The following is a 27,036-nucleotide window of genomic DNA, read 5'->3' as shown; positions in this document are numbered from 1 at the left end:
ATGCAACCAGGCACTTGGCCCCATAAAAGGTATCATCGTTCGACCAGAAGAAGATTCGTCGACGCTTGTCAATTTCTTCCAGAATGCTTATTGGAAGAGAAAAACACATCAGAAAGTACGTGCGTAGGTTGTCCAGGCCGACAGATAGAAGAATGAGACGACCCACACGAGAGAGCAGAAGAGTGTGCCATCCTGCTAAGGAGATATCACAACGATCAATAACTAGTTGGAACATAGAAGGAGGGAGTTTATGCGGGGACAGAGGAAGGCCGAAGTATTTTTGCGGGAAGGAGACGACTGAGGTGGCGAGTGTCGCAGCCATGGAGGCGGCGAGCATGGGCTCAATGTTTAAAGGAACGAACGTGGTTTTGAAGAAATTAATGGAGAGGCATGTGGCGCTAGAAAAATCATCTAGAATGTGTTTAAGGTTGGTTGCCGCTGATTCATCTGCCTTAAGGATTGTTAGCGTATCGTCCGCATAGTGGAGAACTGGGCAAGGGAGTGTTGAGGATATGGTGTGGGCGAGAAGATTTTGATCACAAGCGTTCTTTATCATCCTTTGAAGGACATCGGCAACGATTATGAATAGAAAAGGGGAAAGGGGGTCACCCTGGCGTAAGCCGTTCTTAGATTGAATCCATGGGCGAGGAATGCCATTGAGGAGGATGGCTATTTTAGGAAAGGGGGAAGGGGGTCACCCTGGCGTAAGCCGTTCTTACATTGTGGATTTTAAATGATGGTCAATTATTTGAATATGAAAATATAATTATTTGAATTATTATGTCAATAGAATGGCCAATGTGTATGTAGTTTACATGCAAGTTTAAAGAAAAATCAATTTGAGGGGGGTGAGGGATTTGTTGGGGACTGTTAGAACATGCATCCCAATAACCAGAAAAGTGTTATTGGGCCCCTATAGGTGGTTACTGTCTTTTTTGTGAGCTGTTGGAGATGCTCTTAGGCATTGTTTGGATAGACGATATATACAAAATCCATACTCTACAAACTAGGAAAACGGTTGAACTGAACAAAAGCTCGTTTGGCTACTGTAACAAATCCAGGTATATAGGAAACTAGGAACTGTACAACCCAGGATTTCAGGTTTATAGAAAAAATGAGTATCGTTTTTCCACAAACGCGATTGCCATATGCGTGATCGTAACCGTTTTTATCTGCCCGCTCGTTTCTCAACAAATCAACGAGAGAGATCCGCCCACCGAGAGAACAGGAACATGCTTATCCAAACAAGAAAAGATATATACCAGTTTTGACACTTTCCCAACCCAAACATGACTTTCTATATACTAATTATTTGGAAAAACGCAAGTAAAACCGATTCGATTAAAATCTAGCTAAAAACTTGTTTTCTATATACCCATCTCTAATCTTCCCTATCCAAACAACGCCTTAATCAATGTCCTTCTTCTTGTTTTTTTTGAAAACCCCCCATACATTAATTAATTAATAATGTTATTACAATCGTTCATTACATTTGATCCTACAAGAGCCCCTACAGCCTGAAAAGTCCAATTGAACCACGGTCAATATGAGCCATTTTTTCAAGTTAAATAAAAGAGTTTTATGACTCAAAAACTTTGGAAACTTTTTGTACATGCACATCTAGAAGTGTAGTGTAGTTGTGCAAAAATTCATCAATATACGCGCTTGTAACGCCCCGAGACCGATGTGCCAGGTGTCGTCCAGTTATTCGCTGTTGTTGCCTTGTCATTGCTTGCGTGTCATGCATTGCATATCATGTCATCATGTGCATTTCATTCGCATACGTGCTCGTCTCATGCATCCGATCATTTTCCCCGTTGTCCGTTTTGTATTCCGGCGCTTCGTTCTCCTCCGGTGGTCATTTCTACCTTTCTTTCATGTGTGGGGGTTAAACATTTCCGGATTGGACCGAGACTTGTCATACGTCCTTGGTTTACTACCGGTAGACCGTATGTCAAGTTTCGTATCATTTGGACTTCGTTTGATACTCCAACGGTTAACCGAGGGACCGAAAAGGCCTCGTGTGTGTTACAGCCCAACACCCCTCCAAGTTGGCCCAAAACCCACCAAACTCTGCTCCATGTTCTAGAGCGTTCGATCACGATCGCGTGGCCGAAAACCACACCTCATTTGGACTCTCCTAGCTCCCTCTACCTATAAATATGTGGCCACCCCCGAAATTTTCGCGGATGAAACCCTAGCTTCTTCATCCTCCCGCCGACGGACACGTCCACCCTCTCGCCCGGACATGTCCGCCCCGTCCCGCGCCCAATCGCGCGCTGCCACCTGTCCGGCCGTCGCCCTTCTCTCTCCTCCCCGCCGCCGCGGCCCGCGGAGCCCATCCGGGGCCCGCGCGGGCCCATCTCGCCGCCGCCTCCCCGCGGGAGCCCGCGTCCGCTCCCGTATCTCCCTCGCCGGCCGAGCTCCGCCGCCTAGCGCCGACCGTCGCCGAGCGCCGCCGCCTGTGCCCACCGGCCGCCGCCTCCGCCCTGTTCCTCCGCCGGCACTGGCCCGCCGCCCGCGCGCCCGGCCGCCTCCGAGCGCCACCGCCCCGCCGCGGTTTTCCGTTGGCTGCCGCCGCCATCCTTGCTCGCCGGAGCCCCAGCTCCTCCCACCGGCCGGCGACCCTCCGCCGCCTATACCCCGCTCCGGCCGCCGCCTTGTCGCCGGCAAGCCTGCCCGCGCCGCCCTCGTCGAGATCCGGTCGGATCCGGACAGATCCGGCCCGGATCCATCAACTCCGGCCAACCCCGACCTCGCCGGACTTCCGCGAGCTCGCCGGAGACGATGATGGACGAGATCCACCAGGAAACGAACCAAACGGCGCCATCCCGAACCGGATCCCTCCGTCCCGCACGACTCAGTCCCGGGTTGACTTTCTCGGAGGGTATAATTTTCACCAAGTCCCGGAATCCCAGATCCATATGCCCATGTTCGCGGCTCCGTAACTTTGCATTCGTTGCTCCAATTCATGCATATAGCATATCAAAATGTTCATCTCAGAGAGTACATCATTTCATTCCATTGCATCATTTTTATTTGAGCTCATCTTGATGCCCGAAATGCTGTTAGAAGAGGGCTACTTGAGTTAATTGTCAGATCTGCTACTCCGTTTAGCACTTTTGTCATTTTTACCATGATTAATGTGTGCATGATATGCCCATGAGTTCTTCATATGTTTTTTTAAAGGTTTTGTCATCTCTCCAGAGGTGCAACCCATGTATTTTTAGGATGTGTGTGGTGACTTGTGCAAGTTTGCAAAGTGGTGCACTTGCTAATTCTGTTTTCAGGGACTTAGTAATTTCACTAAGTCCTGGGATTGTTTAGTTCATGATGCCATATGTTCATGTTTTTTCCTAGTGATCCGTGCCTCTTTTGAGGATGATCATTAAGGGAATTTTGTTAACCTTGTAGTGCTCTATCCATCCATGTCTTTGTTTGCAATTATGGAGCACCCTAGCTTGAGTCAATCGAGCTCTTATTTTGCTTCGTTGCGAATCTGGGCAGATCGTCAACTTATTTGCGATTTTGCCGATGTTATTGTAGTTGATCCGTGCATTCTATGCCATTGTTTTTGCCATATCTAGCTTGCATTTTGTGCCTTCTTAAGGGATGTATGATTGTCTTGCCATGACTTGCACCGTGGTGAGTGCATCGAGCTCGTAAACATGCCTTCGTGAGTTATGTTTCAGCATGTCCCAGTTTTCACTAAGTCTGAAAACTGATTATGTTTTTGCTATGTTCGTGTGCTTGTTAGTATATTTTGTGATCCATTTTGGCTCAAGGTCACTAAGGGACTTTTGTTAATCTTGTTGAGTAGCTCCATGACATGTCTTTCTTTGTCATGTTCAGGTCCTGTAGCATGTTATTTTGTTGCTCCGAAGAGGGCTATATGATCTGAAATTTCAGACAAGTGTTAATTTCACTAAGTCTGAGATCTGTTTACCATTTGCGTTTTTGCCATGCTTGTTTGAACCTATTAATGGATGAATTGGCCGTAGCTCAGTGCTAGACTTTTGTTAAGCATCTTGAATGCTTCCCTGCCATGTATTTTGTTGTCTTATTTGGGTGCTGTAGCATGTTTATTTCATTGCATGTAGAGGCCTACTTGCTGTGAATCGCAGACCGGTGTCATTTTTGAATCGCTCGCCTTTTCCAAACCGTAACTCCGATTCCGGCATTCTTTATATCGTTTTCAAGAGATTTCATCTCATCTTTCCAGTGGCACACTTGGAATTCCAAGTTGAGGCCAGGTTCATGCATTTCCTGTCATATCTTGCATTTTGCATCCCGCATCGCATCCCGCATAGCATATCATCATTTCATCATATTGCTTGGTCTTGCACGTGGTTGATTGTATCATTGTTGCTTGATTGTCTTGTTTGGGTAGAGCCGGGAGACGAGTTCGCTAACGAGGAGCCCGTTGAGTTTGCTTTCGAGGATCCAGTCAACTCTGACAACTGTGCAGGCAAGATGATCATACCCTCGAAATCACTACTATCTTTGCTATGCTAGTTTGCTCGCTCTTTTGCTATGCCATTGCTGCGATGCCTACCACTTGCTTGCAAGCCTCCCAAATTTCCATGTCAAACCTCTAACCCACCATGTCCTAGCAAACCGTTGATTGGCTATGTTACCGCTTTGCTCAGCCCCCTCTTATAGCGTTGCTAGTTGCAGGTGAAGATTGGAGGCCGTTCCTTGTTGAAACATCTTTTTTTACTTGTTGGGATATCATTATATTATCTTATTTAATTAATGCATCTATATACTTGGTAAAGGATGGAAGGCTCGGTCTTATGCCTGGTGTTTTGTTCCACTCTTGCCGCCCTAGTTTCCGTCATATCGGTGTTATGTTCCCGGATTTTGCGTCCCTTACGCGGTTAGGCTATAATGGGAACCCCTTGACAGTTTGCCTTAAGTAAAGCTCTTCCAGCAATGCCCAACATTGGTTTTACCATTCGCCACCTAGCCTTTTCTTTCCCTTGGGTTCTGCAGACTCAAGGGTCATCTTTATTTTAACCCCCCCCCCGGGCCAGTGCTCCTCTGAGTGTTGGTCCGACCGAGTAGACTGCGGGGCCACCTCGGGGCAACTTGAGGGTTGGTTTTACTCGTAGGATGTCTCATCTGAGTGTGCCCTGAGAAAGAGATATGTGCAGCTCCTATCGGGATTTGTCGGCACATTCGGGCGGTGTTGCTGGTTTAGTTTTACCCTGTCGAAATGTCTTGTTGTACCGGGATACCGAGTCTGATCGGAACGTCTCGGGTGGAGGTCTATTCCTTCGTTGACCGTGAGAGCTTGTGATGGGCTAAGTTGGGATTCCCCTGCAGGGATTTGAATTTTAGAAAGCCGTGCCCGCGGTTATGGGCAGATGGGATTTGTTAACGTCCGGTTGTAGAAAACCTGAAGTTGACCTTAATTAAAATGAATCAACCGCGTGTGTAACCGTGATGGTCTCTTTCCGGCGGAGTCCGGAAAGTGAACACGGTTGTTGGAGTTATGCTTGGCGTAGGTTGCTATAGGATCACTTCTTGATCATACTTTTATCGACCGTGCTTTGCCTTCTCTTCTCGCTCTCATTTGTGTATGTTAGCCACCATATATGCTAGTCGCTTGCTGCAGCTACTCCTCATCCATTTACCTTACCCATAAGCTTAAATAGTCTTGATCGCGAGGGTGCGAGATTGCTGAGTCCCCGTGGCTCACAGTTACTTCAAAACCAGTTTGCAGGTGCCGATGAGTCCGTGCAGATGACGCAACCAAGCTCAGGAGGAGCTCGTTGACGATCTTGTCCTTTGTGTTGTTCCATTCTAATTGATCAGTAGTGGAGCCCGGTTGGGGTCGATCGGGGACCTTTGTTGCATTTGGGGTTCTTCTTTTATTTTGGTTCCATAGTCGGACCTTGATTGTATCTGGATGATGTAATGCTTTATTCATGTAATTGTGTGAAGTGGCGATTGTAAGCCAACTATGTATATTTTTCCCTTATTATATTACATGGGTGGTGTGAAGATTACCTCACTTGCGACATATGCCTTCAATGCGATTATGCCTCTAAGTTGTGCCTCGACATGTGAGAGATATAGTTGCATCGAGGATGTTATAGCGCTTGTATGTGAGATATACAAAAAAAATACAAATACATGAAAAAAATGGGTTGTTGAAGAAATGGGCTTGCTTTTTTGAAACATCCTTTCTTCGTACTACATAAGAAGCCATATGTTTTGTTAGTTTTCTGGTAGATACGCAAACACGGCTGGAGTTTCAGTTTGTTTTAACAGTGTCAACAACAGCGGGTGGCGATAAAAGCAAGGGTGCATTTTTGGTTTAGGTAATGCATGATTCACCAATATATGAATTATTATTTCAAAACATTTTAGGACACTTTAGGCCAACTCCATCGCGCGATCCTAAACGGACGTCTGTTTTGTCCTGTTTTTGTCCCTTTGGGTAGGGATTTGAGGTCGTGTCCGGGCCTGTCCTGGGATGCGGTGACCGTGCGCCCAGCGCGCTGCCGCATCCTTTTGCCCCATCCTGTCCGTCAGGGCCAAGAAATGTCCAAATTTGCATTAAAACTAGTTTTGAACCCAAATTTTTGTCTGAAAATTAAAATAGTTTTACAACCCAATTGAAATTGTCTTTAATAAAATAGTTTTACAACCAAATCGAAATTGTCTTGACTGAACATAAAATGGACAAATACATCTATTGGTTGCCAATGTGATCCCACACGTGCTCAACCAAGTCATTTAGAAGATTCACATGAGTGTGCCAATCACGCATCTCACGGTGGAATTGGGCAAACTGTTCAAATGTGGCCGGGTCTTGGTGCAGGGGCTCAATATTTTCACCTTGATAATCAAATCCTTGGTCGAAGATACTCTCATCACGCTCGTCCTCGACGATCATGTTGTGCATGATCACACAAGCAGTCATCACCTCCCAAAGCTTCCCTTCATCCCATGACAGTGCAGGGTTTCGAACGATACACCACCGGGATTGAAGCACACCAAAAGCACGTTCCACATCCTTTCTAACACTCTCTTGCATTTGGGTAAATCTCTTTCTCTTCTCACCTTGGGATTTCGAGATTGTCTTCACAAAAGTTGACCGCTGAGGATATATACCATCTGCTAGATAGTATCCCTTGTTGTAATGGTGGCCGTTGATCTCAAAGTTGACAGGTGGGGAGTGGCCTTCTGCAAGCCTCGCGAAGACTGGAGAACGCTGCAGCACGTTGATATCATTGTGAGAACCTGCCATGCCGAAGAAAGAATGCCATATCCAAAGATCTTGTGATGCCACCGCTTCTAATATGACAGTGCACCTGTTAACATGCCCCTTGTACTGGGCCTGCCAAGCAAATGGACAGTTCTTCCACTCCCAGTGCATACAATCTATGCTGCCAAGCATACCTGGAAAGCCTCTAGCTGCGTTGGTCGCCAACAATCTCTCTGTATCAGCGACAGTTGGCTGCCTCAAGTACTCTGGGCCAAAGACCTCGATCACAGCCTGGCAAAACTTGTACATTGACATCAGACATGTTGTCTCACTCATACGCACATACTCATTCACCAAACCGCCTGGAATTCCATATGCAAGCATGCGGATGGCCGCGGTGCATTTCTGGTAGGAGGAGAATCCAAGCTTGCCAAGGGCATCCGTCTTGCACTCGAAGTATGGGTCATGAGCAACCACTCCCTCTCGGATACGATTGAACACATGCCTTGCCATACGAAAACGGCGACGGAATTTATCCGTCCTGAAGAGCGGGGTGTTGGCAAAGTAATCGGCATAGAGCAGGGCGTGGCCTCTCTCCCTGTTGCGGTTCAGGTTGGGAGCACGGCCAGGGACTGACCCCCTGTACCGAGGAAGCTGCCGTTGAATATGGTCGTGAACGACCAGTGCAGCCACCACATGATCGTCATCATCCGACGACGAATCGTCCGATGAACAAAGGAAGTGATGGAAGAAAAACTCGTCTCCACTGTCCATACCTTTGTTGGCAAAAGGTCGAACACCTTGCGGTCGTGGTGGCGAAGAGGCCGCGATGATCACCTCGACGCAGCAGGGTGGTTGCCGGCCGGCTACAGGCCGCTCTGGAGCTCTCGTCGGAATCTGCCTCGGCCGCCATGGTACGTCGCCGGTAGCCGTGTCCCCTCTGCCACCGGCAAGGACGGCGACGGCCAAACCTCCTCCGATCGACGACCAAAACTACGGCGGAAGCGCGGGCGTGGTGGCGGCCATGTCGAGACGTGGTTTGGTATGGACGGCGGGGGGGCTGCGCGGTGAGGAGGCGGCCGGAGAATAGCGGCGGCGCCGGCGGCGGGGTGGGGCAGGGAGAGAGGGTGAAGCGTTGGGAGCGGAGGGACTGCTAGTGTCCCCGACAGGCGGGCCACGGGGAGGACAAGGGCGTGCGTCGAGGCCGTCCGCGCGTGTCCATTTCACCCCAAAACGAGCGCAAGTTTGAACCGGGAATGGGTCGAAAGCGGACGGAATCCGGACATTTGTCCGTTTGCGCCCGTGCGCTGGGCCGTCTCGTTTGTCCCTTTTACCCCAAACGGACGGGGATGGACAGGATAGGGTCGCGCGGTGGAGTTGGCCTTAGTGTACAGATTATTCAGCATGCACTTCACGGTCACGGTCAGCCTCATGCGTCATTTTGTGGAAACGAGGCGTCTATCGAACAAAAAGGATAAGGATTGCAAGAGGATAAATGAGATAGCAGCTGGTGCGTGCGTGTGTGAGCAGCAAAATGAATTTTCTCATCGAATCATGGCCGCGTGGGCCTGTGTGACGAGGATCACGTGCCAAGGAGGCAACAAACTCCATCGATCCGTAGGCACCCACGATTCAATGAGCGGACCGGCCGGGGAGCCCGGCCCGGCGCACGTGCCAGCGAACAAAACCTCTCCTCTCCCTTGCGCGATGCAGAACGTAGGGTAGGTGCCGTACTGAGGTGGAGAGGGACGTCCATTTGGACCGGCCAGCTCGGTCGACAGGCCACGCATGGCCATCGTGGCGTTAACGAGCTAGCCAGGGAGCATCGTAGCAGTGGACAGTGGTGGGGTGTTGAATCCTCCACGCTTCGTACCGACTCCATTAATCCAGACAGGGAGAGGTCCGCTGGACACGGACTGCAAATTAAATTTTGATGTACGACGGCCTCTGGTCTGGATCACGCGAATAGAAAAGAGCCGGGTGGCCTTTCGGGTCAATTTATTAAGCATGGAATCGCTCGCGGTGATGCACCGGGTCGCCTTCCTCCAAGAAAGCACGCAACCTACGGCTCATGAGTGTACGCCTTACACACATATTCCTATAGGAGTACATACATACATACATACATACATACATACATACATACATACATACATACATACATACATACATACATACATACATACATGGATCAGGATCAGTGTATGAACATATCCCTGCTGCTGCGGCGGCATATAGAATACTCATGGGCAATGGGGTGAAGCCACAAAACAGGAGTGGAGAAGCCACGGCTTTTCCCGCATCCGAATGGTCCCTTCCTTCCACACAACCTGTAACATCACACCCATGTTGCTCATCCGCAACTTGTGCATCACGCCCATGTCGCTCCGGCTCCGACTCCGCTCAGCTGTGTACATAAGCACAGATAGTCAGATACAGAGGGGAAGGGGGGCATTGGGTCCGGTCGGGCGATGAGCTGCTGTGCTACGTCTACGCGCTCTGGATGATCACCGCAATTGGCCGCGTCACCAGCTCAAGCTCGAGTTCTCTTCATAGCTAAGGTATGCGATCCATCCATCCGTCCATCCTTGCGGTTAAGTTCGAGTCCCGTCGGACTATGTCACTATGATTGCTTTTCTTTCTTTAGAAAATCCCCTTGTTAGGCCCTGCTGCAGATTCATAGCTGTTAGCTGAACTAGCAGTAGTATTCCTCTGTTCCCTGTATATGTGGGTTTTGATTTGTGTTCCGCGAACCATATCTTTCTGTATCATTTCGCCGCTCCACCATACATCTTGATCTGAATCTCGGTAATAGCTTGGCTAGGGAGAGAGAGAGGGAGAGGGGGAGGAAGCCAAGCTCGATCTGCTGTGTCTGCACGTTATTGGGTAATGGCCATCTAGCGGTCGGCCCACCGTCTGTCTTTGACCCAGAAGAACGATAACGTGGGACAACTCTGCATTGGCTTGCTAATCACAAAGGAATTTTTTTTTTGCAAGTTCAGAATAAATTTTGCTCAACGGCCCTTGCATACAATCCAGTGTAGTTATGCCCACTTCTTCTAAGTAGCAAACTTGATTTATTATTCGAAAAAGTGGAGTACGGAGCCGCCAGTAGTAAGCGTTGTGTGGCTGTAACAGGTTATCGTTATGTGTCTCTAAGGTAATATCCTCCAAGGTCTGATGAACGATGTCAATGTATGTTGGCCTCTTTTCATACAAAAGCACAGAGAAGGCTTCAAATCATCACGTGTGAAGCCTTGCAGACGTTTCTAAACATGGCTAATCTTGAATAACAAGTGTCATGTCATGCATTGCTTTCTGGTCTGCTTTCTACTCCCTTCGTGTCAAAATAAGTGTTATCGATTTAGTACAACTTTGTATGTTTATTTTGAAACTAAGGGAGTATTTTTTTTTAGCAACAGCCACTCAAATTTTCAGCAAACTGCTATTGTATTTATCAAATTTTGCTGGCACGTCGGAATACGCGAGAGGAAATACGCCGGAATAGCCGGGAGGAAATATCTTGTGTACGTAGTAGTTTGGGAAGCCACTAGTTGCAAATATCCATTTGGAGTTCAGAAGCATGGTACCACATGTCCATGTGGCTGTTAAAATCCACGAGCACGGTCCTGGTGGTAGGGAAAATATTAGATGATACAAGAGCTTAGGTGCTTTCGTGATACGGGCTCTCGGGAGTTGTTGGATTCGAGATCTAAGGGTCACAGCCCAGTTACTGGAATTGTGCATAAATAGGATATTTGTGGAGGTTTTTATTGCAAATTTGCAGGATCTTTGTCCGCTGTCATTGGATCTCAGATCCAATGGCTTACGGGAGCTCATATCACGGGAGCACCAAAGCTCCCATATCACCTGATACTCTCTCTGTATGCCCATCTCCCATTCATGAGCCCTTCCTCCTAACTCCTGAGCCGCATCTTTCATTTTTTCACTTGTCTCCGGATATCTATTTTTTTTTGTTGATATTGGTTTATAAGATAGCTAACTGCTCATACCGAACAGTGTTTCTGAATATCTAATAAGACTTCATCAAAGCATTTTCAACAAAACCATATACTTAGAACCAAATTATTCTCTTTCACAAAAAAGAAACAATTTTTTTCACGGGAAACAAATTATTATTGTTAAACTATTTAAATTTTCTTTTGTTGGTAAAACCCTTGACCCTCTGAAAATTTAGTTGAGAAATTCTAATGAGCGATTGTTGCAACCATAATCTTTTTTTTTTTGCAAAATGAAACCATAATATCTATTGATACTTGTATGTTGCAGTTGCCAAGAGGACGACAAGAAGCGGGGGCAAATGGACGGAGACCAATCGCCGCGGCCTCAGCAGCACCACCACACACCGGAGCGGGAGGGGAACAACAACCACGACATTGAGGGCATGGACGGTGCAGCAGAAGGGGATTGGTGGCAGAACAGTTCTTCTAACGCGCTGCTCCGGTATGACGACCGCGGGAGCATATGCGAGCCGCTCATGCGGAAGCGTACCATCAACACCACCTCCCAGATCGCCATTGTCGGCGCCAACATTTGCCCCATCGAGAGCCTCGACTACGAGTACGCATTCTGTGCCATGCAATCCTTCTGTCTTCTTATTTGGTGCTGTTGGCATGTCAACCAGACTTATTTTTAGTTCTTAGATGGACACATCTTCATATCTTAGAATTCAAAGTGAAGTGTTCTTTTTTTCAATCTAGCAAACCTCTTTCCATTAATTGCTCCACATAATCAGCTCAGTTCACAAAGCAAAATTAGAGGGAATGGGAAAGGGCAAATGCATGCTGGCTCTGAGAGCTCGCTATCGAAAATCTTACTACAGGGCGAAAACCTGCTACCACTAAGATTAGAATTTCTTACTACAGGGCGAAAACCTGCTACCACTAAGATTAGAATTCGAAGTGAAGTGTTAATTTTGAGTATGGCTAGTTTTGCACAGAAAGCAGTCAGCCACTACTAGAGAAATGCTTATAGGTAGAACATCAGTAGTAGCGCTGGAAAATAACAAGCACCGCTGTTAATTAGCAGTAGCGCTGGTCTGGGGCAGCGCTACAAGTAATGCTTTAGCAGTAGCGCTGGAAATGGAAAAAACGCTACTACTAATTAGCAGTAGCGCTGATTTAGCAGCAGCGTTTGCTTCGGTGCAGCGCTACAGATAATTAACAGTAGCGCTGGTCCGAGCAGCGCTACTGCTACAACTTAGTTGTAGTGTGTTAGCAGTAGCGATGGCCCCAGCCCTGCTGCTATAGGTATTTCCAGCACTGCTAGTAGGCTTTCTCCTAGTAGTGAGCCTGGTCTATTTCCGAGTTCTACATTGATTGAATATGTACATGTGAAGATTTTCGAATTTTATAAATCCACACTGGACATTACAGTCAGTTTTGTTACAATGTTGAACATTTGCTTGTACCAGAGTTGTGGAGAACAACCTTTTCAAGCAAGACTGGCGGTCAAGAAAGAAGAAGCAAATATTTCAGTATATTGTTATGAAGTGGACTTTGGTGCTTCTAATCGGCTTGTTGACTGGACTTGTTGGCTTCTTCAATAACCTTGCGGTCGAAAACATTGCTGGATTAAAATTGCTAATCACAAGTGATCTTATGCTCAAGCAAAGGTGAAGTTTTACTTTGTGCCATTTGTTAATTTTTCATCTTTTGCCTGCTAATGGCCATTGGCACATACCTTCCATCGAGCGAGATCATGTTAGCGATTAGATCTCTACACATTTTCATGTCATAATTCCTGGAATGGTGCTAAGTTCATGAAAGCGATAGTTAGGTTTCTATTTTTACAAACTTTAACAAGAGCGTTGATTCTGTATCAGCTTACACTTGCTGGATTATTTGAAATGACCAATAGTGTTGTGCTTCCAGTGCAGGTATTTCACTGCATTTTTGGCATATGGAGGTTCCAATCTAGTCTTGGCAGCAGCTGCTGCAGCAATATGTGCTTACATTGCACCTGCAGCTGCTGGATCTGGTATTCCTGAAGTTAAAGCATATCTTAATGGAGTTGATGCTTATTCTATACTGGCCCCTAGTACACTCTTTGTGAAGGTGAGTCCTAACTTACAAACGCATTCGTACACAAATATGTTCTCTCTTACTTTTTGTGCATTCTTCATATAGTATCACTAAGCTCAACTGTGCGCTATCTTCTCCATCATCATTACTGAACTACAAGCTAAAGAATCTTCCAGTAATAGTTTGGGCTTCTTTTGGAAAAAAGAAATACTCCCCCGTTCCACAATATAAAGTGCATGTTCCATCAAATTTCGTAGAAGTCAAACATATGTATGTTTGACCAACATTATAGAATAAAATATGAACATGCGAATACAAAATAAATAAATTGTGAAACTATTTTTCATAATGGATCTAATGATACAAAATTGGTATTGTAGATATTCACATTTTTTTCTAAAAACTTGGTCAAACATGCACAGGTTTGACTTTTGAAAAGACTAATACACCATGTATTTTGGAACAGAGGGAGTAATAATTATGAACAAATTTAGAGCTTCATCTACAACAGGGCAATCTTATTAATTTATTTTCATTGAAAACAATAAAATACTCTGCAAAGTTCGTGACTTGACAAATCCACGAGGTGTGATGCCCAAAAGACAAACAAGTGAGACATCATTTGACATTTTGTAAGTGTGCAAACTTTTACACTGGTGGTAGTACTAACTACTACTCCCTCCGTTCCAAATTACTCGTCGTGGTTTACTAAAACCACGACGAGTAATTTGGAACGGAGGGAGTACTATTAATGCCTACACTTGACTGTACCTAAGATTTCTTATGCTAGTAAATAGCAACATATTACCTCAACACCTTTTGTGAAAAAAACTGCAAAAGATTTTTTATTCAATTTTTTTGATAAGTTGTCTTCCTTTGGCATATCATTCTACACTGACAGTTGAAAACATGTTCTACCAGTTCCACGTTGTGCATTCTACTCTTCTATGTTATCGCATAACCCTTTTCTTTGTCATGAAATCTTCTACTGATTTGTAGATATTTGGTTCAATACTTGGAGTTTCAGCTGGATTTGTACTTGGAAAGGAAGGTCCAATGGTACATACGGGGGCGTGCATTGCAAACTTACTTGGTCAGGGAGGGTCACGCAAGTACCATCTTACATGCAATTGGCTGAGGTATTTCAAGAACGACAGGGATAGGCGGGATTTGATTACGTGTGGGTGCGCAGCTGGAGTGGCCGCTGCCTTCCGCGCACCTGTTGGTGGCGTCCTGTTTGCTCTTGAGGAAGCAGCATCATGGTAATAACCTTTTCATGGCAAATTATCATCTGTTACTTTGGGGCGTTCATTGTCTTTTGTAGGTTTCTACAAATCACAACCACATTAGTCATGAGATTCTAGGATTCATATTTCCTTGTCTAATATTGACTTGAAGTGTATTTCATATATAGTGTTTGACAAGAATCATTAGTTGGATATGTAGTTACAGTGATTGGGCCAACCGATAAATATGCAGAACCAAACTAGTACCGCCATAGTTATGTACTGTTAACCTACATGTTTATCTTCAAAATGTTAGTTTATTTTTGAAAAAACTTAAATTGCTAGCCACGAGAATACATTTTAATGTGTTTTATTTTTTTCAACTTCATTTTACAGGTGGCGAAGTGCTCTTTTATGGAGAGCATTCTTTACAACTGCTGTTGTGGCTGTCGTGTTGAGGACTCTGATTGAGTTCTGTCGCAGTGGAAAGTGTGGCCTCTTTGGGCAAGGTGGATTGATTATGTTTGATCTCAGTTCAACTGTTGCAACCTATAGTAGTCCGGATCTACTTGCAATAATTCTCCTTGGAATAATTGGTGGTATATTCGGAGGCCTCTTCAACTTTCTCTTGGATAAAATTCTTCGTGTTTACAGTATTATCAACGAGTAAGTGCCGAGGATGAATTGTAATAGTAAATGTGATTGCATAACTTTTCTGTTTTCTATACCTAGTTTATGATGTGATATCATCTGACGTTCTTCATCTGTCTGCAGGAGAGGTGCTCCATCCAAGATCCTTCTCACTATAATAGTATCAGTTATCACATCAATGTGCTCCTATGGCCTCCCTTGGCTTGCTTCGTGCACTCAATGCCCCGAGGATGCCGTGGAGCAATGTCCTACCGTTGGTCGCTCTGGAAACTATAAAAACTTTCAGTGCCCACCAGGGTATTACAATGGTATGGCATCACTTTTCTTCAATACAAACGATGATGCCATACGCAATCTTTTCAGCACTGGAACTGCAACTGAGTACCACATGTCTAGTCTTTTCATCTTCTTCGTCGCAATTTATTGCCTTGGACTTGTAACTTATGGAATTGCCGTCCCATCTGGTCTCTTTATCCCTGTTATCCTTGCTGGAGCCACATACGGTCGAATAGTGGGTACTCTTTTGGGATCCATATCAAATCTTGACCCTGGACTTTTTGCGCTTCTTGGTGCGGCCTCTTTTCTCGGTGGAACAATGAGAATGACCGTGTCAGTCTGCGTGATCCTTCTAGAACTCACCAACGATCTACAAATGCTCCCTTTGGTCATGCTTGTTCTTCTAATATCGAAGACCATAGCGGATAACTTTAACAAAGGAGTTTATGATCAAATAGTGGTAATGAAAGGTTTGCCGTACATGGAGGCTCATGCTGAACCGTACATGAGACATCTGGTTGCTGGTGATGTCGTGTCTGGCCCACTAATCACCTTTTCAGGTGTTGAGAAGGTAGGGGACATTGTTACTGCGTTGAGGATCACGGGCCACAATGGGTTTCCAGTGGTTGATGAGCCACCTCTAACAGAAGTGCCTGAGTTGGTTGGGCTTGTGATCAGGTCTCATCTATTGGTTTTGCTGAAAGGCAAGATGTTCATGAAGGAGCCAGTGAAAATGAGTGGTAGCTTTGTTATGGAAAGATTTGGTGCCTTTGATTTTGCTAAGGCAGGGTCAGGGAAGGGTTTGAAAATTGAGGATCTATATTTCACTGATGAGGAGATGCAAATGTATGTGGATCTCCATGCAATTGCAAACACCTCACCATATACGGTGGTTGAGACAATGTCACTAGCAAAAGCTGCACTCCTATTCCGAGAACTAGGATTGAGGCATCTCTTGGTTGTTCCAAAGACCCCATACGTAAGGGTTCTCTCTCTCTCTCTCTCTCTCACTATATATATATATATTATATGTGTGTGTGTGTGTGTTTTCACGCGTGATGCATTTTCTCACTCATTATAATATGATTTTGTACCAACTGTTCCCACTATGGAATAGTTCCCTTTTATTTGTAAAGGTGTCCACCATTACTGACATATTTCATATGTTGAATGCAGAGGCCTCCCATTGTTGGAATTCTCACAAGGCATGATTTTGTGGCGGAACATATCCACGACCTGTTCCCAAGTCTCAATCCTCACAACTTTCATTCAGCCTCAATGGGAGGTTGATTGTGAATTTTTTTATGTTTCTTCCCATTCACAAAAATCATACGACTCTTGTGTACATCAATCAGATTGCGCTTTTGTAATAATAATGTGGCAACATGGTTGGACATCTGCCTAGTGCCAGAAGGTCAAGGAAGTGGGTGAACTGATGACAAGGAAGCCGGCAACCCTAGTTTTCTATTATGAGCCTATGACAGGAATCGTGGTGCCAACTGTAGACTAAACATTCAAAACCTTGGAACTCAAAAGATAAACATACATGCTAAAGTTTCTAAAAAGCATGTTTGAGTATGAGATTTTAGTTCCTCATTTGCAAGTATTTGCTTGGCCTCTTGAGTCTATTTGCCTTTCAATTGCCCTCCGACCATTCACATTTGCATCTCATTGTAGTGTATTGTGAATTTGTGATTTATTGTGAGTGCCAACTGCCTTTCATCAGATCCACGTATCAGTTGTCAAGACAGAAGATATATTAACATCCTGCTGATCCAGGTGTCATTATCAGATCCACATGATCTGTGTCTATGTGTTTAATGTTTTGCATGATGATGTGTGAGGTGTCTTGTGTATGAACAAATAATATGCTATGTTTTTCTTCGAAATGAAATCCTAGTGGAGCCGGTTCTACCGGATGAATCCACCATCCAACCACATCAGAATTCGTGCGTGCCCCTTCAGCCTTGTTGTGGCATGCGGCGACCACACCTCAGAGCACCCATATTGCCCTTCAATGTGTCAGGCAGCTGATGATAGTGATTCAGATCATCAGAAAAGTGCATATGGTCAGGCTCTAGGGGCTCTTCTTTTTTCTCAGCGAAAATACATTTTCTACATCTAAAAAAACTGAAACAAATATACACACATATATGTGTAGTATATATGTACAGAGTGGATTTTCAGTTCCCGGGTGTCTAGGCACCCTCCTATCTGACCATTCATTCAGAATATGGTGCCTTGAGATTTGTGAGTCATACTGTAGCTAACAGATGCATTGGCAGAACCGGTACCTCATTAAGCGCATGCACCTCTATGCCTTATCCTTTCAAGGATGGCCCGCCCGTAGTCCTGACATGCCTATCCCGGATGATATCCGTGACCTCCTGGATGCCTACAAGGCTACAATTCCCTGCTATAGCCTAGGACTTGCCTTGTTAATCTCAGTAATTTATCTCTCTTCATTAAAAAATGGATTTCGGTATCCAAAAAAATTGGTCCCTTGTTGCAGATGCTCTTAACGGTAACTTCAATAGCCCCAGTTATTGAAAACGGAAAAATACTGTGTTTTTCAAAGGCTCTCGAAGATTTTCGGTTACTTCTTTCAGTCCTACTAGGAACATTTGTACTATCAAAAACAGTTGCATTGACCAGGCGGAAAGGAGAGACCAAAATGAGAATGGAGTGAGCAGGCTGAACAACACGTGGCGAACGAGAATCTCTTCTGAAACGAACGGGTGCATGCAGCGGCTGTATGTTGTCATTTCATCCGTCTCGTGGACCGACAAAGGATTCTTGACATGCTAGCCCTGCAACGCCTTTCTCTGGATGACTGCCAGCTCCCGTCGCTCTTTGTCCCCTTGAAACATCTGTCCTAATTACTCTACTGTTGAAACACGTCTGCACATGTACATTTACCAGCACGAATCTTCATACATAGTGGATGGACGCGATTACAGGGTGCCGAGACACCCGGGTGCCGTCGCACCTTTCCGATATATGTATGAAATTTATGTACATATATGTGATGTACAACAAAAGACATACATGGATTAAATGTGCTTTTTCTTTGATGTATTTCGGCCAGTTTTTTGTCTTTTTTCAGTAGCCTGCAAATAATTGTACTCTCTTCATTCCTAAATATTTGTCTTTCTAGAGATTTCAACAAATGACTACATACGAAGCAAAATGAGTGAATCTACACCTCTAAAATATGTCTATATACATCCGTATGTGGTAGTCCATTTGAATCTCTAAAAAGACAAATATTTAGGAACTGAGGGAGTATTATTTAATGAAACCTCGCAGATACTCCCTCTGTAAAGAAATATAAAAGCGTTTACATCACTATTTTAGTAATCTAAATACTTTTATATTTCTTTACGGAGGCAGTACTTACAGAATCTGTATATGTAGTTGTAGAATTTTTTTCTTTTAAATATATTTTGATTTTTCTTCTTCAAAAATGGGCTCCCTGGAGCCCGTCATATAAAACGACACACTCTTCGGGTCGTGCTCCACCAGAGTTTAGAGTGTCATCCAATAAAATCAGATAATAACAAACCTTGTTCCATTGCTAATCGCCACAGGTTATTTGTTAGGAGTACTAAACTAGGAGTATTTTTTAGATAAGAGTGTGTTTATTTGGTTTTGTGTGCATGATGATGCGCTGAGGAGCGAGGACAGACAGCGAAACAAAACGGAAAAGGAATACCTCTTTGCGACAGCAAGTCTATACCAGTGTTGAATACGATGCATTGCCTCCATTGGCGTCACTCAAAAAATGGACTCGTATTTTCCAAATCGATGGGGGTTCTTTTCTCTGCAGAAGCTTCTCACTTACAAAGGCCTGAAAGGATACAGACATTAATCATACGCTGTAAATCTTTGACTCGGTAATATGATCAAGAAGCGGACAAAAAAATATCCCGCCCACTGTCACAGTACACAAAGAAAATAATTTTGACGGTGACACACAGAAAATAATGCAGTGTGATATCATTGGCAGAATCGGCTGGCTCTACCTTCCACATCTTTGAGAGTTGAGCAGCACCATGCATATACGGCAAGTCAGCATCAGACCTGAAGACCATCCGGGCAGCAAAGTCAGTGCATTGAATGGCGTCCAAATCATATAAAAATGACTCCTCTTTCGGCAATAGCGGGGGCTAATCTGCGCCATCCGATGTCTGATCGAACCGCCTGGATGCCCCCTTTCTGATGGTTCAGAAGTGAAGAAGATTCATCCACATGGCTGACTAGGAGTCCATGACTGACATGAGAGCATGCATCACTAGTAAGAGGTGACCAAGTTGAAACGCTGCTGCTGCGCTGCACCCATTCGATTGTCAGCTCGTCAGCTCAACTTAGGAAGATATAGCACCAGGTGCTGCTGTATATACATTACGGTTGCCATTGCACGGCTTCCAAGTCCTCCCAGCTTGACAGACTCCTCTCGCACTTTTGCTGCCACGGCCGATCAGCCATGACCTTCGCCGGCAGCGGCGATGGCCAGAGCGGCTCCGCGAGGGCGCACTTCGTGCTGGTACCGATGATGGCTCAGGGCCATACCATCCCCATGACCGACATGGCACGCCTGCTGGCAGAGCATGGCACACAGGTCAGCTTCATCACCACGCCCGTCAACGCCGCTAGGTTGGAGGGCTTCACCGCTGACGTGAAGGCGGCGGGCCCGGCGGTTCAGCTCGTGGAGCTCCACTTCCCGACAGTGGAGTTCGGCCTACCAGACGGGTGTGAGAACCTCGACATGATCCAATCAAAGAATTTGTTCCTGAACTTCATGGAGACATGTGCCGCGCTTCAGGAGCCGCTCATGGCATACCTCCGTGAGCAGCAGCGCTCGCCTCCTAGCTGCATCATATCTGACATGATGCATTGGTGGACCGGCGACATTGCAAGGGAGCTTGGCTCCCGAGGCTCACCTTTAGTGGCTTTTGTGGCTTCTCGTCCCTTGTCAGGTACAAACATAAAGAGGCAAACCTTGTGAGTACTGGACATATTTTTGCTGCTATGATTAAGTATTTTACTTACAGGACAGATTACTGTAAATTCCTTCCAGAAAAGAAGAAAGCATACACATATAGTAGACTACACAAGATAATAAAATCGACGTGTGTACTACCTTATGTGATGAAACATGTAATTCAAACTGCATAAGTATAGAGAATAAGCATTTTCATCAGATGTTTGTTACGCCAGTCGCAGCTGCTTGATGTGTCAAAGATGTCTGCACTTCAACGTATTTTAAACAACTAAGACCATCTTGCAGGCACATCATTATTCACAAGAATGTACTGGAGCATGTCACAGATGATAATGAGCTCATCACGATCCCGGGGTTTCCTACACCGCTAGAGTTGATGAAGGCTAAGTTGCCAGGAACCCTTTCTGTTCCGGGTATGGAGCAAATCCATGAGAAGATGTTTGAGGAGGAGCTGAGATGCGATGGTGAGATCACTAATAGCTTCAAAGAGCTCGAGGCATTGTACATTGAATCCTTTGAGCAGATAACAAGGAAGAAGGTCTGGACAGTCGGGCCAATGTGCCTCTGCCACCGAAGCAGCAACACAATGGCCGCTAGGGGTAACAAGGCGTTAATGGACGAGGCACAGTGCTTGCAATGGCTTGATTCAAGGAAGCCAGGCTCAGTGATCTTTGTAAGCTTTGGCAGCCTCGCTTGCACCACGCCTCAACAACTTGTTGAGCTGGGAATGGGACTCGAAGCCTCCAAGAAACCGTTTATTTGGGTGATCAAAGCAGGACCTAAGTTTCCAGAAGTCGAGGAATGGCTCACAGATGGGTTCGAGGAGTGCATCAAAGACAGAGGCATGATCATAAGAGGCTGGGCGCCACAGGTGATGATCCTGTGGCACCAAGCCATTGGAGGATTTGTTACGCACTGTGGGTGGAACTCAACAATAGAAGGCATCTGTGCAGGTGTGCCCATGATCACATGGCCACACTTTGCAGAGCAGTTTTTGAATGAGAAGCTGGTGGTGGATGTGCTGAAACTTGGGGTAGAGGTTGGAGTGCAAGGAGTTTCACAGTGGGGAAGTGAACAACAAGAGGTTATGGTTACCAGAGATGCTGTGGAGACAGCAGTGAACACCCTGATGGGTGAAGGGGAGGCTACAGAGGAGTTGAGAATGAGAGCAGAAGAGTGCGCCATTATGGCAAGGAGGGCTTTCGACGAGGAAGGTTCTTCTTACAACAACGTAAGGCTGTTAATTCAAGAAATGAGAAACAAGACGAATGCATGTCGTTGATAGAGATTACCTAAGCTCACTTTTTCGGTGTAAACATGAAGTTAAAGATCCTAGAATACATATATCATCATATAGAATTTTGTACCAGGCTCACATGTGATTATTTAGAGATTAGAGATGATCCAAATGAATGCAACATCGGTCTGTTATGTACGCTCTTTCATGGCAGTCCACATAACAACTACACAGTCTGCTCTTCTAGATGGTTACGCTCTCCCTTGCATTTTGCTACCGCTGCACGACTAGCCACAGTTGGTGGAGGTGTAGGACAATGACTCCCATGATGGTGCCGCCGGCGCCAAGCACCGTTTCGTGGGAGCAACTAGGGAGGGGCGCCGCCGTGCACCGGACACTGCGCTGTTGCATTGCGCCAGGCATTGTACATGGCTTAATAACAGACCTTGTTTCATGCTAATCGCTGCGGTCTTGTATTAAATTCTCTTTTTAGGGTGTATTAAATTCTTTCTAGATATAGAGTTCATTTGGTCTGTGTGCATGAAGCAAAATGAAAACAAGGAGCCTCAGTCGTACCTCTTTGCGTCAGGAAGCCACTGTGTTGATTAGGATGCATTGCGTCGCTCCAGAAATGGACTCATATTTTCCATGTCACTGGGAGTTCCTTTTAGCTTAAAACTCTGAAAGGATACAAACAAGAAAATTCCACCCACTATCACAGTACACCGAATGACTGAATCTCCACACAGAAAATAATGCACTATCATATTATATCGGCTGGCTCGGCCTTCCACAGCCTTGAGAGTTAAGTAAGTGTGCATATACGACAAGTCAGCATCAGACACGGGGATCATCCAAATCCTGTAAAAATGACTCCTCTTTGAGCATGACAGGCGGTAGCGGTGGTTAATCTGAGCCCTCAATGTCTGATCAGATGGCCTGGATTCTGACGATTCAGAACCTGAAGATTCATCCACATGGCTGACTCCACGAGTCCATGATTGATGTGAGAGCATGCGTCACTGGCAAGAGGTGACCAATTTGATACGTTGTTGCATCGTCAGCTCGTCAACTTTCCTTGGGAAGGTATAGCACCATGTGTTATATACACACACTATAGTTGCCATTGTGACCATCATCTGATTGTGTCCAGCAGATCATGCTATCTTGCCAGTGTCACTGTTCTCCCAGTTTGACTGACTCCATCACCAGTACTTTTGCTACAACAGCCGATTAGCCATGACCTTCACGGGCAGTGGCGATGGCCAGAGCGGCTCCATGAGGGCGCACTTTGTGCTGGTACCGATGTTGGCTCAGGGGCACACCATCCCCATGACCGACATGGCGCGCCTGCTGGCAGAGCACGGAGCGCATGTCAGCTTCATCACCATGCCAGTGAACGCCTCCAGGTTGGCAGGCTTTGCAGCCGATGTGGAGGCGTCGGGCCTGGAAGTTCGGCTCATGGAGCTCCATTTCCCGAGCGCCGAGTTCGGCCTACCGGATGGGTGCGAGAACCTAGACATGATCCAATCCACGTATCTTCTCCCCAACTTCATGTATGCCATCGCTATGCTTCAGGAGCCGCTCAAGGCATACCTCCATGAGCAGCAGCGCTCGCCTCCGAGCTGCATCATATGTGACCTGATTCACTGGTGGACTGGTGACATCGCGAGGGAGCTTGGTATCCTGAGGCTGACCTTTAGTGGCTTCTGTGGCTTCTCGTCCCTCATCAGGTACAACCAAAAGAGGCAAACCTTGTGAGTAATTAATTTTGTACTAGACACATTACAATTAAGTGCTTTACTTCAACAGTGGATGGGAAACTAGTGTAAATTTCTTCCATAGAGAAGAAAGCAATGAACATACAAAATGCTACACCTGAAATGAAAAAAAAATGATCTGAGTACTACTTTATGTAACAAAACATGTAATTTACACTCCATCACAGACACCAAAGGTTTTCATGAGCAAGTTTTTAGGCCAGCTATATCATCATATCTAGTTGACGTTTGTCGAAGAAGTCTGCACTCATATGTATTTGAAACAACTACGACCATCTTGCAGGTACATCACTTTTCACAATAATGTATTTGAAAATGTCAAAGACGAAAATGAGCTCATCACGATCAGGCTTTTCCCTACACCACTAGAGCTGACGAAGGCTAAATGCCCGGGAAATCTTTCCATTCCTGGTATGGAGCAAATCCGTAAGAAGTTCCTTGAAGAGGAGCTGAGAAGTGATGGTGAGGTCATTAACAGCTTCCAAGAACTGGAGACATTGTACAGTGAATCCTTTGAGCAGACCACAAAGAAGAAGGTCTGGGCAATTGGACCAATGTGCCTCTTCCACCAAGACAACAACACTATGGCCGCAAGAGGAAACAAGACGTCAATGGGTGAGGCCCAGTACTTGCAATGGCTTGATACAATGAAGCCAGGCTCAGTGGTCTTTGTGAGCTTTGGCAGCCTCGCTTGCACTACACCTCAACAGCTTGTTGAGCTGAGACTGGGACTTGAAGCCTCCAGGAAACCATTTATTTGGGTGATCGAAGCAGGAGCTAAGCTTCCAGAAGTTAAGGAATGGCTCGTAGACGAGTTCGAGGAGCGTGTCAAAAATAGAGGCATGGTCATAAGGGGTTGGGCACCACAGCTCATGATCATGCGGCACCAAGCCGTTGGGGGATTTGTGACGCACTGCGGGAGGAACTCAACAATAGAGGGCATCTGTGCAGGTGTTCCCATGATCACATGGCCACACTTTGGGGAGCAGTTTTGGAATCAGAAGCTAGTGGTGGATGTGCTGAAAATCAGGGTGGAGGTTGGAGTGAAAGGAGTTACACAGTGGGGAAGTGAAAAACAGGAGGTTATGGTTACAATTACAAGAGATGAGGTGGAGAAAGCTGTGAACACCCTGATGGATGAGGGGGGCGGCTGCAGAAGAGACGAGGTGAGAGCAAAAGACTGCGCCATTAAGGCAAGGAAGGCTTTTGATGAGGGAGGTCCTTCACATGACAACATAAGGCTATTAATTCAAGAAACGGGAAACAAGACAAATGCATGTGGTTGATACAGATGGTAGTAAGCTCTCTTTTTTGGTGTAAACATAAAATAAAAGAGCCTATAGTACAAATAACCTGTTGTCATTAGAAAGAGCCTTTATGTCATTGGAAATAATTTTATTTTAGAAATAACCCGTTCCTTGTATTAGGCTCACTGGCGGGGGCGCGATTGTTTTGAGATTAAACGAGGGTCCAAATGACAGCAATATCAATTGTCTACGCTGCTGTGCGGTTTCATTGCTGTCAACATAATGATCACACAGTCTTCTTCTCCAGATGTTATGCTCTCATTTTTATTTTGCTACCACGTGCTCATCAGAGTTAAATAAGGGTTTGGAATGAGAAAAAAATGAAATAAACTGTATGCACATTATCAAACTGAAACTAAGAGTAAGAGATGCTTCGAGGTGAATAATCAACGGAAGAGAAGGAAATGGAACTCACATAACGCATATATGACATTAGAATCTTATATGTTTGACTTAGTAGTGTGGCAAACATGAAATTTCAAGGATCTCCCTAATATTCATACTAAAAGAGGTTAGGATCACCTAAAACAAGGTTTTCTTGTACTGTTTATATGACAAGTAGCTAAATGGTCAAGCTCAAGACCAGTGAGCAAACCTATTGTTTTGAACGTGCTGGTTGATACTCCTAGTTGCCAAAATCAATCTAAACCTGAACTTATTAAGTCTTCTAAACGGATAAAATCATGTATTTATCTAGCAACTGGGGGCACAAAGAGGCCTGGATAAGTTCAAAGAAACCATTATGTAATAAAAACATATAAACAGATGACTTTCATAGGAAGTGCCAAGATTTACTGAGCAATTATGAACAGGCATGGTAACATATTCTATATTCAAATGGAGTACGAACTAGGCAAAGGGAAAGCTGTAGACTGGAGGAAACAGAACAAACCTGGTTTCGCTATGCACTAATGACTGCCCCTTCATCTGGAGCATTCTGTAAATCATATGGATAGCCTCCTCACCTTGAGGACCAGAGAGCTTTGGCAAGCGGGCGTTGAGCTCTAGCCCAAACTTTGCCACGACTTGCGCGTGAACGGAGTCCGACAGCCGGCTCCACACCGCGCATTGAGCAATGGCATTATGGCAGGAGCGTGTACGCGTCGGGCCTGGCTCCGCGTGCCAGGATGCCCACGAACGCCCGCAAGAGCATCCTCAACGTCGGAAGCCGAACCAGGCGCCCCGGCGGGGAATTCTGTCGAACAGGCCACGGGCGCACGAGGCTACGAGGGTCGAGGCGACGGCTCGCGTCTGGTTCACGGCTGCAGCGGCAGCAGTCACTGGAGATTGGCCAAGGAAGGAGAGAGGGGAGATCTGTCGCGGAGTGCAGACGATGCCGGCGCGGTGGAGCGAGGGTGAAATTGGTCGCTGGAGGTGGACTCGTCGCAGGCTGCGCTGCGGCAGGTCGGCCGGCAACCGGCAGGCAGGGAGGCTTCGCTCGCATTCGTCTCGTGTTTTTCGTTTGGAAGGATCTCCCTGTTTAGCTCGCCATATATTGAGCACGCCAATCCCATATCTATTGGACTTTTTTTTCTTTGATGAACAGTGTCCTGTTGAAAATATGCCCTAGAGGCAATAATAAATTGGTTATTATTATATTTCCTTGTTCATGATAATCGTTTATTATCCATACTAGAATTGTATTGATAGGAAACTCAGATACATGTGTGGATACATAGACAACACCATGTCCCTAGTAAGCCTCTAGTTGACTAGCTCGTTGATCAATGGATGGTTACGGTTTCCTGACCATAGACATTGGATGTTGTTGATAACGGGATCACATCATTAGGAGAATGATGTGATGGACAAGACCCAATCCTAAGCCTAGCACAAAGATCGTGTAGTTCGTATGCTAAAGCTTTTCTAATGTCAAGTATCATTTCCTTAGACAATGAGATTGTGCAACTCCCGGATACCGTAGGAGTGCTTTGGGTGTGCCAAACGTCACAACGTAACTGGGTGGCTATAAAGGTTCACTACAGGTATCTTCAAAAGTGTCTGTTGGGTTGGCACGAATCGAGACTGGGATTTGTCACTCCGTGTAAACGGAGAGGTATCTCTAGGCCCACTCGGTAGGACATCATCATAATGTGCATAATGTGACCAAGGAGTTTATCACAGGATGATGTGTTACGGAACGAGTAAAGAGACTTGCCAGTAACGAGATTGAACAAGGTATCGGGATACCGACGATCGAATCTCGGGCAAGTATCGTACCGCTAGACAAAGGGAATTGTATACGGGATTGATTAAGTCCTTGACATCGTGGTTCATCCGATGAGATCAT

At 45.6% G+C, this 27,036-nt stretch overlaps 3 protein-coding genes and 1 long non-coding RNA gene across 4 annotated transcripts; 3 read left to right on the top strand and 1 right to left on the bottom strand.

Moving 5' to 3' along the window:
* Positions 1-8,930: 8,930 nt before the first annotated feature.
* LOC125543085 (uncharacterized) lies at positions 8,931-26,200 on the bottom strand. Its single transcript, XR_015618279.1, has 5 exons — positions 25,639-26,200; positions 22,235-23,373; positions 19,442-20,387; positions 19,132-19,266; positions 8,931-9,626 (listed from the first exon to the last, which is right to left on the bottom strand). It is a non-coding gene; the product is annotated as an uncharacterized LOC125543085 (long non-coding RNA).
* LOC125543082 (chloride channel protein CLC-c) lies at positions 9,500-17,012 on the top strand. Its single transcript, XM_048706330.2, has 8 exons — positions 9,500-9,780; positions 11,510-11,800; positions 12,654-12,854; positions 13,119-13,296; positions 14,263-14,525; positions 14,886-15,155; positions 15,264-16,395; positions 16,593-17,012. The coding sequence occupies exons 2-8, from the start codon at positions 11,541-11,543 to the stop codon at positions 16,704-16,706; spliced, it is 2,418 nt and encodes an 805-aa protein (XP_048562287.1). The 5' UTR covers positions 9,500-9,780; positions 11,510-11,540; the 3' UTR covers positions 16,707-17,012.
* On the top strand, positions 20,245-22,227 carry LOC125543083 (UDP-glycosyltransferase 73C6-like). Its single transcript, XM_087546518.1, has 2 exons — positions 20,245-20,395; positions 20,707-22,227. The coding sequence occupies exon 2, from the start codon at positions 20,798-20,800 to the stop codon at positions 21,701-21,703; it is 906 nt and encodes a 301-aa protein (XP_087402644.1). The 5' UTR covers positions 20,245-20,395; positions 20,707-20,797; the 3' UTR covers positions 21,704-22,227.
* On the top strand, positions 22,898-24,725 carry LOC125543084 (UDP-glycosyltransferase 1-like). The gene is made up of 2 exons (XM_087546519.1): positions 22,898-23,391; positions 23,723-24,725. The coding sequence occupies exons 1-2, from the start codon at positions 22,898-22,900 to the stop codon at positions 24,723-24,725; spliced, it is 1,497 nt and encodes a 498-aa protein (XP_087402645.1).
* Positions 26,201-27,036: the final 836 nt, after the last annotated feature.

Source organism: Triticum urartu, chromosome 3A (genome assembly GCF_056163025.1).
Source record: "Triticum urartu cultivar PI428250 chromosome 3A, HENAU_Tu73, whole genome shotgun sequence".
In the NCBI taxonomy this organism is placed as follows: domain Eukaryota; kingdom Viridiplantae; phylum Streptophyta; class Magnoliopsida; order Poales; family Poaceae; genus Triticum; species Triticum urartu.
Note: the sequence above shows the minus strand (reverse complement) of the source record. Positions and strands in the feature narration are given on the sequence as shown.